Source organism: Lingula anatina, chromosome 1 (assembly GCF_051362555.1).
Source record: "Lingula anatina isolate TDL-2025a chromosome 1, LinAna3.0, whole genome shotgun sequence".
Lineage (NCBI taxonomy): Eukaryota > Metazoa > Brachiopoda > Lingulata > Lingulida > Lingulidae > Lingula > Lingula anatina.
Genome location: NC_141767.1, coordinates 7,013,960 through 7,027,374, shown reverse-complemented (window position 1 = coordinate 7,027,374; position 13,415 = coordinate 7,013,960). Strand labels below are relative to the sequence as shown.

Genomic DNA, 13,415 nt, shown 5'->3' with positions numbered 1-13,415 from the left:
TTGATTGGCTAAAATTCTACAACATGCTTAATTTCCATTGGCTACGATAAATAGGTCAAGATGTGAGCCGTAAGTGATTGCAACTGAATGATAAATGTTTATTTGATAGCGTTTGCAAATTTACGACAGCATCTTATTCCAAACGTGTTTACTATTTTCTTTAATCGTATATTTTTGAAAAGTATTTCGAGTTTATTTTGGGTTCATAGTCTAACGAGACCAAATGTTCATAGAGCATATACTGACAATTTCCTTACGGCTTTTTTTATTAGGTGAAAAGGGTCAAGAAGGCAGAAGTGTAATGAGACAAACCATACTGACAATCGGTTTCACTACACCGTAGGTTTAGTCAAGGAGAGAACAACAACTTGATGGGTTTAATAGGAACAACATCCAGTGTTTCTGAGCCACTGTCATCGAATGACGTTTTGATGCTAGGAGCTAATGTAATCAGCCATCTGATTGCCAAACAGTGACATTGCAAACGTGGAGCAGTGAATATCGAAAGAAAGGAAGCGTCATTACTGATTACAGTTTATGTGGCTGACTTTTCTCGTGTCAGTTTGTAATGTGCGCGTGTCGCTTTGAAGCAACGTCCCCCAACTCTCCGGTTTCACCTGGGGAATTCGAAGAATACTGCAATGCATACCTCAATAATATGGAGAGAAACGAACAGCAATCACAGGAGCAGCAGGGCCAAGTTAAAAATGATGCGGACGACGTTTATGTGCAATTGCAGCAAAAAGAACAGGACCTGTTACTGGCAGCTCAGCTTGGTAAAGCCTTATTGGAGAGAAATGAAGAACTACAAAAGAAAAATGAACAGCTGGCAGAAGAATATGCCCAAAAATTGGAGGTTGGTTCCAGTGCCATATTCTGTTGTTTTCAATAAGGATATATTTTAATGTTTTTGTGGTGTAGCATTTTGGGGGAAATACATGATTCGACCAGGGTCAAACCTGGGACAATCGCTCATCTCGCAAGTGCTCTACCACTGAGCTTTCGAGCCTGGGTCTACCATGGCCAGTCACCACACTCCTCTCCCCTTAATCCCAAAAGAATCCACCACTCCTTACACTGATGCCACCATTGTAGCGTTTTTTGGGAAGAAACCTGACTTGTTCAGAAATCAAACTCGAAATGCTCGTTTACCAGAGTGCGAGTATTCTACCTCTGAGCTATTGAGCCACGGTAAACCCCAGCCAGGCATTACAGTAGGAAGGAATAAATTGGTTGATAGGGAGGGGTGGGCAAATGCGAATCCTGCTGGCCACTTAGATTTTTTTTTTTTTTTGAAAAATACCTGACTTGACAGGGGATCGAACCTAGAATGCTCACTTAACATATGAGTGTTCTACCACTGAGCTATTAGGGCTGTGTCTACCCCAGCCAGCTACTACAGTGGGAAGGAACGTACTGGTTGAGAGGGAGGGGTGAGAAAATGAGAATCCTGCTGGCCACTTAAATTTTTTTTTTTTAATACCAACATTTTTAATGATGGCATTCTGGCAAAATATACATTTTAATGTACAGTTAACTAAGAATAATTATTTAGTCAATTGAAAACCATTATGTTAATGTTTATATTAGTTTTCTTTAAGAAGAAACTGAATATCATGAAGTGGGGGGCACTTGTGTCATTTGTGGGGGAGGGGTCACCCTTGGTAGCAGAACATGTATACATGTGTAGTTCATACACAATACTAGTATATGTGAAGCAGTGGAGAAAATGATGCTTTAAACTGGTATGTTCACAGATATAAAGGGTATATGCATCATTCATGTGATGAGTTGTTGTTGTTATGGCTGTGCCATGAAATATGGACAAAAGTCCATCTCCCCATATCCCATAGGGTTGGTTGTTTCTTTTTGACACCTGGTCTCTTTATGCTGGCCAGCCAAGTCTGGTACTGCTCATGACATCAGATGCTTTCCCCTCATAACATTATGTTTATGTCATATTTTCAAAAATCCATCAGATGATTCTGTTCTGTTGTAAAACTTTATAAAACAACCAGGAACTATTGGTATTTGATATATCACTGTGCATTTGTAAGATTTCTAGAAATATTATGTTTAGGTCTATATGGTAGTGATAAGGTAGTTCATTAAGTACCAGTAATTAGGTTTTGAGTCATTTTGTCTGAATGAATTCCCCTGAAACAAACATTTTAACAAACTTTCTGTTAAATAGTATATATGCAACATTTAGTGCATTAAGCAAACAGAACATGATTATCTGACCCCTAACTACATACACAAGTGATAATAGTGTTTAAAATAACTAGGATATTCACTACTGCCTCCATTGAATACATGGATGTCCAGATAAGTGGTGATAGAAACAACTGGAAATTTTCAGTACAGCAGGATCGATCGAAGTCTTCTGCAGTTTCAAGTGAAACTATTATTCACCAGACAAAAATCAATAACATCTCCAAGGTTCATGGTGATTCAGCAGACTTTAGTTGTAATACTGTTTGGTCTTATTTCTATCCACATTTTTCATATTCATTTCCTGTTTTTTCTTAAGAAATTTTCTTTATTCTTTTATTTACCATTTTGTCTCATTTTCCCTTGATCATTTACAAGTGATGAAAGTAAAACTACACCTGTTTACCCCTGACCCAGAGCTTGGTTGTAAACAGATGTATTATACAATGGATTATGGATAGGATAATCCCTCATGCACTGTGATATTACTACTGTCACGTGTATTTGACATGAAAATTGTATCTTATCTGATTATACCTGCATCATGCATGCTCTGTGTGGGAGTACAATGATGTTTTAGGTTTAAACAGTAGATTTTTTAAAAAAATTAACTTATGCTGAATATAAGCACTATCCATAGCCAGCACTCAACACTAACAGTTGTCTGCTTGCTCGTGGCAACTAAAGAGTTCCATCAGGCAAATAGATGTTTTCCTATATTAATTGCGTAGAATAAGCCTGCCACATTTGAAAAGGATATTGGAATTCATTTTGAAATAAATTTTCATGATTTTTTTTATTTGATTAACTGAGTAATATTTCCACTGATTTATTTGCTTAGGACATTTACATGGAAATAGAACAGATGTACTGTAAATACAGTAATTGATATGAAATAGAATAGTGCTTAGCACTTTTTATCAAATTTATCAGTGATGTATGTGAGGGGCAAGTTGAGGTAGATGAGGGGGATGAAAAAAATTCAGGAAGGTGCCTTTGTAAAAAATGAGGCCTGATTGCTACTGTTCAAAATAACATAAGCTGCTTATATAATTTTTGTTTTGTATCAGGAGTTTTTACATACTGCACAGCCAAGCAGGTGTATAGGTCATAGACTTAATCTTCTTCTTAATCTCAATTTTCTAACATTTTGAAAAGCAAGGCCAATATTTCTAACACTGGGTCTTATAGATCCAGACCTTGGCTTTTAGGTTAACTAGAAAGTTGACAGACATAATTATAATCACAAAATCGTGAAATTTGAATTTAATTCTGGTTATATATCAAGGTTAAGTATAGAAGAAGATGGTTGATGTTTTCCCCTGTTTTTACATGTATTAGTTGTCATAATATGAAAACTATTTCTTTATCTAGGAAATGCAGCAGCAAAGACATGAGCTTAAATTCTTGATGGAAATAAAAGAAGGACAGTATGAAAATGCCATCAAAGATCTTCACCAAGATGTGGAATATCTGCGACGAGAGCTGGAGCAAAGACAACAGCAGAGCCAAAGTGGAGACAGGGAGAGGGCACAGGTTGTTGATGAACTAAAACAGCAGAATGAAAGACTTACAGATCAGCTGAGACAGGTTAGTAACATCCAGTAGGTACTTGAATTAAAATAAGGTATATCACAGTGGTAGTGCTGAAGAGGATTATTCTTATGATAATATATTGGAAATGAGATCTCTTAAGGGCTGCTGAAAACTGATTTCAATGGAGCTACATGTACCATATTGATTGTTGAAAAAGCTTTAGCTAGTGAAAAAGTACCAGTATATTTTGCCTGATATAATGTAGTGTTTACCAGAATTTACATGTGCTTATCTTCAGTAGCGCACAAATTGAGCTGCTGATATGCCTGAAACATCAGGAGATTAGCATAGATTGGAATGAATGAAGTGGTTCCTTTTTTACCCAGTGGCTGGCCAGTCATCAAGAACTAAATTATTAAATCAAAAATGGAATAAGACATTGGATCCAAGTGCAGGGACAGGTCGAGCATTAATTTGTTAAAAGGAGAAAATTGTCCTTTTCTACTGGAAAATTCATTTCGACGTGTATATCCCCTGGAGAGTACCTTTGATCTCATTTGTATTTGGATTTCTGCGCTCTGTTATAATTTGTTTTGATGAACCATCTATTTAACTGTATTGGTAAAGATAATTTAAAAGAAAGAAATATAATGAAACAGTGCATCATCTTGTGGTATTTTGTTGTTTATTTTTCCAGTTTTTATGGCATAGCTTAGAAAAAGGTCAATGTCATGAAATTACAGACTACATTGTTCCTTGTTGATGAGATTTTTTATTATTATGGTTGAGCAGTTTTTTACAATTGAACATGTGATCCAATGGATTTTCACTATTTATTTAGGTTGAACTGGTCTAAAAATTCAATCCTTAATCTGTTTGGCATTTGAAGTGCCAAGCTTGGATAGGGTTTTGTTTCTCTAAAGAATGACAAGACTTAAATTGGCGTTGGACTGCAGAAAATTAAAAAAAGAAAAGTTCAAATTAAACATGTTATTTCTGTAGATCTAAGCAAATCACTTGTTATTATGATATTTTATGTATTTGATATTTTTTCTGACAGGCTGCTAAAACCGAAGAGCAGTTACAGAATCAGGTGCAAAGTTTTCGTGACCAGTTGAACTCGAAGCGTGTGTCCATGCACGAACATGTGCAGCAGTTAGAAATGCTGAAGGAAGAGGTAAGAACTATTACTAGTATGCTTGACCTCAATGCTTGCTATCAGTTGAATGAATCATGTGCTTCACTTTTACCAATCACTTCAAGTTTCTGAAGTGGACATCAGATTGATCTAGGTTACTGGCAAGGTACTTTATCATTATACTAGTATACAGACATATTTTCCAGTGAGGTCACATTGTCGAGTAAGTTTTTTAAACATGAAAGTTATAAAAAAAAAAGAACCAGACAGTATTGAGTACTACAATGTATGTTCATGTTGGGGTTTATTGATGAAGTTATTGTCTGGATCGAGCATGGTTGGTTGGTTTGAAGGTGACATGGTAAATCCCTTGGGAACTTTGATGTGATGAAATATTGATCTTTTTGTTTTGTTGAAAATGTTACACACAGTTTGTACTTGCAGTTTAAATTTTTGTTGAAATATTTGTATAATAACAGTTATTCTTTTATTATTTTTAAGCATTATTTCATGGGTAAGGCAGACATGTAGATGCTATCCAAACTAATCATAACTCTATTTTTCTCAACAAAATCTAATCCCTGAACTTATAAAAAGTATATCCTTCTTTATGGACAACTCTGAGTAATATAATTTAGAATAGAAACATGGAGTGTTCAACTTAGTAAAAATCACATCTGGAATTAATGTTGATACTGCTAGCTAATCATAAAATGCTTACTCTGAGTTTTAACTTATAACAGTTGGGTTTATTTAGGTGGATTTCTCTACATAGACACTAATGTTTAACCTGAAGCCCTATATATTGCAGTGAACTAACTAGATATTGATTTTTTACTATTTGCTCAAATCCCCAGGAAATTAATCTTTGAATTAAATCCTTTGTATATGTACATGCCACTGAACCATTGCATCAGGGATTGTTTAAAACTATTATTTGGAAAGGCAGTTCTTGAAATTGAAATTTTCTTTTCACTGTTATTCATGCAAAAATAAAATAGACATATCCTTAAGTTTTGGCTAAGTGCAATGTTTTTTCATGATTATTTATTGATCATAAATATGTTGAGTGTCTGGAGATGTTTCAATACATCTGATATTTTATCAGAAATGATTCTCTAGGCTTGAACGTCAACTGTATTGCAGTATTTGTTTTCCTTAGTTAGCATGGGTATCATTCTAAAAAGAAAATTTGATAAAAATATTATTTAAATTCTTCTATTCACGAACAGATTGCAATTCTCACTGAGCGCAAAAATGAACTTGACAGAAGAATAGCTGCTGTGACCAAAGAAAGAGATGAGCTGCTTAGAACATTAGAGGAATCACAAGACCGTATCATGATGCTGGAGAAACAAAATAGAGAGCAAGAACACCAGGTAAATAACATTTCATTTAAAAAGATGGTTACCTATGAGACAATCATTTGTTAATTTTTCAAAGAATCACAGGATTACAATATTTTTCATTCAGTTCTTATGGGCGACATCTGGACTCCCCAGTGAGTCGATTAAGTATTTGGTCTCATAATAAATATGCTGAAATTTCTTTAAAACCCAAGCTCCTGTCTTATTATTAAGTTCAGACAAATTGAACAGACTTGCTTACTAATGATTATGCCATTTAAGGTGGTGAACTCTATTATACAGTCTAGGGCTATTGTCATATCACCATGATGTGAATAATTTATTACCTGTATGCTCATGTTGTCATAAAATGGGACAACAGAAGTCCAGAAAGAGTTATTACATAGTTTATGGTTAAGTACACTTGAATGTCATGCTGCTTGCCATCTGCTTTGTTTTTACTTGGTATATTACATGGTTTGTCATCATAATTTATTACTGTTACTTCCTTCACCTTTAAAGGTATACTGCACACATTTCAAAATATACCAAAGTCATGTCGAAATATCCTGCAGAGCTACTTCTCTCTCCCAATTCAGACCTTAAAAATGATAAAACGCCTCAAAAAATCATCTTATATTGATATTTCCTTCTGAAATGTCAGGAAAACTGTGACGGTCTCAATGTCTGTCTGGACAAATCGAACATTTAGAATACAGAACTATTGTAATTTTCTTGGAGAAATGCACCAGTTAGCTTCAAAATTTTCTTAGATTTTCAGACCTACTTGCCCAGCAGGGCAAGTGCCTGAAAATAATTTATTTCAAGCCCAGGAGTATTTCATATTTTTCTTTTGAAATTTATTTATTTATTGTATACCACTTGAGATCGGCCTTGCAAAGTATGATTCCTATCATTTTTCAACCATAATCTTTATATCCCAAAATGATTGTCATTTCTGACCAATTCACTTGAGTTATTATTTTATTCCTCAGCTGCATTTACAAGAGCAAGGACTGGGTGAACTCAGGGAACAGAACTCGCAGCTCCAGGAGCAGCTTGAAGGGCTATCTCTCCATGTAGCCTCGCACAGATATGACAACCAAGAATCTCTGTTTAATGAACTGGGGCAGTCAGAAAATTCCCTAGACATGGAACTGGCAGCTGCTGGAGTGGATGTGGTAATTGTCTATTAGTTTCTTACTCTGGAAAGCATATAAAATGAGTTAACTTTGATTGGAAATCATGTTGAAGCTACTAGGTTGCAACCAGCTTTTATGATTAAACCAGCAAAATGTAATGTTGCCGTCCTTTCCTTTCCTTCCAGCCACATCCACGACCAAGCAATTTATTATTTAGTACACAAATGATGTCAGAATGTGATGAGGATGATGATGATGTTGAGTGTGATGATGATGCAATGATGCTTTCACCTGTCAGAGATAATGATCCCAGAAACCTACAGTCCTCCCTGTCCTTCCCTGATAGCTTGAATGGCACCACAGCAGGCTTTACGGATTCTGAACATATAGAACAGAACCGACAGGTATAAATACGTAGTTTGGCTGCTTGAGCTAATAGAAAGAAAGACTTTGTAAAAAATTTTATTCATTTTCAGTTCTGCAGTTTTGCTTTCAGATAAAATGTTTGATAAGTGAGGAGGTATTGTTAATCCTTGAACAGATGATAGTTTTTAAATACTTGTGTAGTTAATGTTATATTTAAGCATTCTTATAAAGACTGTGATAAATTGGATACCACTGTTTTACTAGCTGAAAGAAGAACTGCTGCTTGTCTATCAAGAGCTTCGAGCTATGGCCAGAGAAATAACCCGTAGCAGATCAGAGACTCTTTCTCCTGATGATATTACTTCACAGGATATGCGAAAAGATCATTTGCAGATGGTTACACAAGAAATAAGGTCTTTGATTCAAGCATTGTCAGGTAAAAAAGTAAGTATCAGAACCCCTATGAGATCTTATTGTTAGAAAAAATTATTTGTATTAACAGTATTTCTGTGAAACATCCATATAGTTTAGTAATTTTATTTTTTACATAAAAAAGTTGTTTCTTTGATTTTTCTTCAAAATTTGCGAAGTTGTACAAATTCATTTTGATGTATTCTTTCCCAACCTATGAACATATGTAATTTATGTAGTAATTATCACATTTCTGTTTTATAGGAGTGTCCTTGTTTGAACTCTCCTGACTCAGTTGAAGAAAATGATAGACAAGAGTTGGAAGAAAAAATATCCATGATGCGCCAAGAGCTGACAAGAACACAGAGAGAACTGCAAAAGTTAAACCAGCAAATGATCAGCAAAGATGAGGAACTCCACCAGAAGACAGCAGAGCTGACATCTCTCACAAGCAAGGTAAAGGTAGAGAAAACTTTTTGCAGCAACTTTTTTGATGTTGTTGCATCTTGGGCGTAGCATTAAAACTTGTCTAGTAACCTTGCATCTTTTTCTCCTGTGTCAGGTAGTAATTGTGCTTAATTCAACAAGGTAGCATTTTGGAATTATATTTCTGAAATGTGTCTATTTATTTCTTGCCTGCAGCATTTCTGTTATACATATATGAATACATTCAGTCTTAGACACATTTTTAATTTCATCACTGGCCATCAAGGGTATCATAGAAAATGTCAGGAAATTCACCCTTTGTTTGACCTCAGTTCTGACAATCTTCTCTTGCTGACAAGTCAAGAGTTTGTCAAACAGCCAAAATGTTACTAGCCCTTTTATTTGGTCAATAAGATGAAGGTTTTATTTGCTTGGGTGAGAAAGTATCATTGTGGTATTGTTAAACCAGTGGCGGTTTCTAACTCTGAGATGTGTTATTGAGTCAAAATGTATCTTTTAGGGTTGAGAAAAGTATGCTTTGAGCTGTAAAAAATGTACAGTGTAGTTACTTAGTTAAAATTATATTTACTATGTACATATTAACATATTTAACTTAGATGTCTGCATCCAAAGATATGTACAGATGCCTATGTTTCTCTGCTAGACTAAACTGGGGCAATGGTTATAATTTTGTATTGTTCATAAACATGAGCTCAACAGCATCTATAAATTAACTCACTATAAGTATTGCTTGTTTTTCATTAGAAAAGTATTACTTATTATTATTATCATTATTTTTATTGTTTATATTGAAGTCTTTTCACCATAGATAATTATCACTTTGCATAATTCTTATTCTAAAACGATATGCATTGATCTCACCTACCCCCTTTCTTTTTATTTTATTTTTTAAGATTTTCTGTCAGTTGATTGTTTTTTAAAAATGATTGTATTGAGTAGCATCACACTTGAAAATGTTTTTGTGCAAATCAAATGCATTTTGATACTAAGATTTTTAGATCATTTTCATTCTGCTACGATCCCCACTGTAGCTATTGTATTTTTTCACTTTTGGTTATTGATGATCATATTCATGGGATTTTTTTTTCTGAATCACAGTGCTTGAGTACTCATAAAGTAATTCTGGAAAATTTGAAGTTCCTACCACAGCCTGCATATTTTTGGCATTCACTCCCTTATCTGATTTCACCTCAACTTCATATTCATATTGTGAAGATGAGAGCAAAATTTGGGATTACTACAAATCAGTCGTTTTTATTGCTACTCTTGAATAAGTTTAGTTAGAAAAGAGAATGTTTCTTCATCAGTAATAATTTTTCTTTCTTTTGCATCACACCTTAATCAGATCAGCATTCAGGAGGTGAGATATTAAGTTTTTATTTGCATCCATTGTTTGCCTAAAAACGATTTTAGTTAAAAAAACGTTTGACTCAATTCCCATGAGTACTTCTTTTAGTAACAACAATAAACCTGCAAGACAACTATATACCACAGAGTACTCTTTCTTGGTTTGAAAACCATAGTTTCAGTTTTAGTCTTGAGCCCCGTATACTGTCAGAATTGAGTTAATAATCACAGATGCTGAGTACTGGTGAACTCTGCAGGACCATCATTTCATGATGAGGTCAGTGTGGTACACAATAGCAAATGAACCAAAACCAAAGTGGACCAGCAACAGTTACATTTGATGGGTTACATAACTCATGTAGTCATTTCACAAGTTTTCTATGATCAATCTTTCACAAGTTCTCTATCATCAATCTTAAATGTTTGTAGAATTCAGTGTACAGTCACTGTAGGTAAATTGATGCACTTGTATTTTTTGTCTTCAGCTGGAGTTGCAGCAGTTGGAGATGTCCAAGATTCAAGCTGAGCGTGATCGCCTGCAAGACCAAGCTCTTACAACTGTCACCAGAGATGAAGTAATTGAAGGTGCCAGGCAGGACAGAAATGAAGCAATATCAAAGTAATCATGGACCCCTGATGCGCTATTTCTGATTTTTTATTGGGGGGGGGGGGGATTAATTAATTTATCAAATTATTCTGAGATATGATAATAAGGTAACAAGTTATAGAAAATAATAACTTTTTAAACTCCATATGCCTTAATGAACACAGTTACATGTATCACACTGAAGGTTTTGAATAACTGGCAAATCAGTTTTCATAAAACAAGGGTTCATATTGAACTGTTGTTTGTGGATTGTGAACTGTTTCAGTTTCATGTTTTTCTTCCATTTTAGACGAAACAGTATGGAAGTAGAGCTAGCCAAAGCCAAGCTGGACTACATGACTCTTCACAAACAGCTGATGGAAGCCATACAACAGAAGATTGAACTTTCACAACAGCTGGAGCAGTGGCAGGTAGGTGTTGACATTATTATGGTTTTATTCTTCAGAAATAAATTGTGCAACTCTTTTGCTGAGAAGATTCTAAATAGATACATATTTATTGCATAGGCTTCAAAACTTAAAAAAATTAACTTTTTTTTATCATGACTAAATTTTTCATCATCCAGCAAAGAATGTGCTGTAATCTGACCATAATGCATGACTATAATCATTGACCCTAAAGTGGACACTTCCATAAAAAGCATATTTTTTTCAACTATGTATAAATGTGTGGAGCCGTTTTAAAATAGCATTATCCTTTACATTCTCTTTATAAAATGAAGATGAAACGTTCCACAAGAATTGAAAATATTTGTATCTGATTATGTATGTATATAATGTAGATATTGTTTGCTCTTCAGCTGGACATGCATGACTTAATTGGTACCCAGATGAAGAGACAGATAAAAGATGAGACAGAAAAAGATGAACTCAAAGCTGAAGCTTCTTCTCCCAAGAGAACATTCCATATCTTTCCTTGATATCATGTTCCATCTATATTATGTACTTATGTAGATGCTTTATTAGTGCAATCCGGGGGGAGGGGGGTACATGTGCTTTCATTTCTGTTTGTGATCAAATGTGCTGCTTTGACCATAAAATTTACCAGAAAGAGGTCGTGTAGGGGTAAACAGAATGTTGGTGGGTGCTTGATGGTTACTTGTAAATATCTGTGATGTTTGCTTTCAAGGTTCAGGCTTAAAAGCTGTGTTAGCATTTACATGTACATATTTTTAAATGTCTAATAACTATATGCTTCCTCATTATTTGTAAAAAAAGAAAGAAAAAAAAAAACGTAAGTTTTTTTTTGAGTGCATCAAGTGCTCCCTAGTCAAATCATTTAGATACTTCAAAAACTTGACCCCTTAAATAATGAAACTGTTTATATTTATTGTAACCTGCAAAAAGTGCATGTTTAACAATGTATTTTCCAACAGGTCAGCTGTGCAGCATGTTTCAAAAATTTCTGTTGAACATTAACAGAAATATTAAGATCAATCCTGTTACATAATCTAATGCAACAACTAAATATTGAGTTACATAAAGTGTAGCTTTTCTTATTGGAATCTTTACCAATAAATATAGAATACAAAGGTGATATACTAAAAATTGATTAAGACTGTGTTTTAAGATATATGTACAAGTAAGACATTCCTTGAACTGTCATTACTCATCAACTTACGGTAATTTCTTCACAACATTCCTTTCTTTTAAAAAATCTGTTACAGTCATGTTTGACTAGGCCTTTGTTTATCGTCACTTATTTTACTGAAAGATGAACTAAATGGATTTTTGGTATGAAGCACTTCATTACAGGGAATTTGTTTGAAGTGCTTCATTACAGGGAATTTGCACCGTTCTCTTAGAAGGGCAATTCCTTATTATACAGGTAGTAATCATTTGCATTGTGTCCACACATTTTGTGCAATATTTGCATAATTTTGGCTTGTCTGTTTATTTTTGCTGTTTTATACTACAGTACCCTCAAATTTAGAAAGGAATCAACATAATTCATATGTGCATTGCCAATGTGGCTCAAATGTTCACTTTTTGAGGATTGTCCAAAAAACTGATGTAACCCATAGAACATCCATCCAGAAATACGTACAAAAATTTGCCTCCTTCCATAATTTGCATGATATGCCTTCTAATGTAATAAGTTTACAGCCTAACTCATGATTGAATCCTTCAAGTACATAATATGTAAGTTCATTATAGCTATATTACGAACTGGTATTACTTTAACAGAAATAAAGAGTCATCTTTTCTTCAGCTGTTACTATTATAGTTGGTCATTACTGTGGAGTAGACTGACAACATGTTGATCATCTGCAAGTTCATCGGCAGTATACATTTATGTGATACAAATATGGACAAATAGAAGTGCACACATGCATAGAATTTCCCCAGAACTACCTTTAATAAACCAAAGATTTTGACAGGTGATTTGTAATCCTTCCTTTAATAGACTCTTCCTAATGCTAAGAATGCACCATTCTGTTCACTGATTTTGATGCATTACAGAGTTATATCATCAATGGAGATAATTTTTATAGTATTTTCTATATATTGATATCAATACATTCCCATCATTGAATTATTTCAATTAAAGCCTCACTAAAGGGGGCAGTCACTTAAAGTAAATTCTGATAGCATTTTAGCTACAGATGATATTTATGTATTTGTTGGTGCTAATACTATGTATTATTTATGCTAGTCTAGTCCAAAGAATGAAAGTGATGAGATATACAGTGCTATAGTTAATACACTAATGGTTCAGTGTTCAAGTACTTGTTTGTTGTATTACTATATGTAGTTGTTGTTACTGCACCTATTGATGTGGCTTTACAAAAAATAAAGTAGGTTCAAAATTTGTTTCGTTATGCATTTTTTTTCTTTTCATTTTTAGTTCTAAGGAGGACA

At 34.3% G+C, this 13,415-nt stretch overlaps 1 protein-coding gene across 3 annotated transcripts; it reads left to right on the top strand.

Moving 5' to 3' along the window:
• Positions 1 to 145: 145 nt before the first annotated feature.
• Positions 146 to 13,366, top strand: LOC106174336 (BICD family-like cargo adapter 1). 3 transcript variants are annotated; one of them, XM_013555866.2, is made up of 12 exons: positions 146 to 856; positions 3,589 to 3,804; positions 4,811 to 4,927; positions 6,121 to 6,267; positions 7,230 to 7,415; positions 7,562 to 7,780; positions 8,007 to 8,186; positions 8,418 to 8,609; positions 9,946 to 9,960; positions 10,433 to 10,566; positions 10,844 to 10,964; positions 11,354 to 13,366. In XM_013555866.2, exons 1-12 carry the CDS (start codon positions 569 to 571, stop codon positions 11,471 to 11,473), a joined length of 1,935 nt encoding a protein of 644 aa, XP_013411320.1. In that variant the 5' UTR covers positions 146 to 568; the 3' UTR covers positions 11,474 to 13,366. The 3 variants fall into 3 exon arrangements, with proteins under 3 accessions (XP_013411320.1, XP_086858095.1, XP_013411321.1); XM_087001969.1 differs by lacking the exon at positions 9,946 to 9,960 and having other exon boundaries at positions 8,418 to 8,615; XM_013555867.2 differs by lacking the exon at positions 9,946 to 9,960 and having other exon boundaries at positions 150 to 856.
• Positions 13,367 to 13,415: the final 49 nt, after the last annotated feature.

Excerpts from the sequence above, each read along its gene's own strand:
- LOC106174336 (XM_013555866.2), top strand. The coding sequence starts at position 569 with ATGTGCGCGTGTCGCTTTGAAGCAACGTCCCCCAACTCTCCGGTTTCA. Across the intron at positions 6,268-7,229 it reads ATAGAGAGCAAGAACACCAG|CTGCATTTACAAGAGCAAGG; the intron begins GTAAATAACATT and ends TTTATTCCTCAG. Across the intron at positions 7,781-8,006 it reads ATATAGAACAGAACCGACAG|CTGAAAGAAGAACTGCTGCT; the intron begins GTATAAATACGT and ends CTGTTTTACTAG.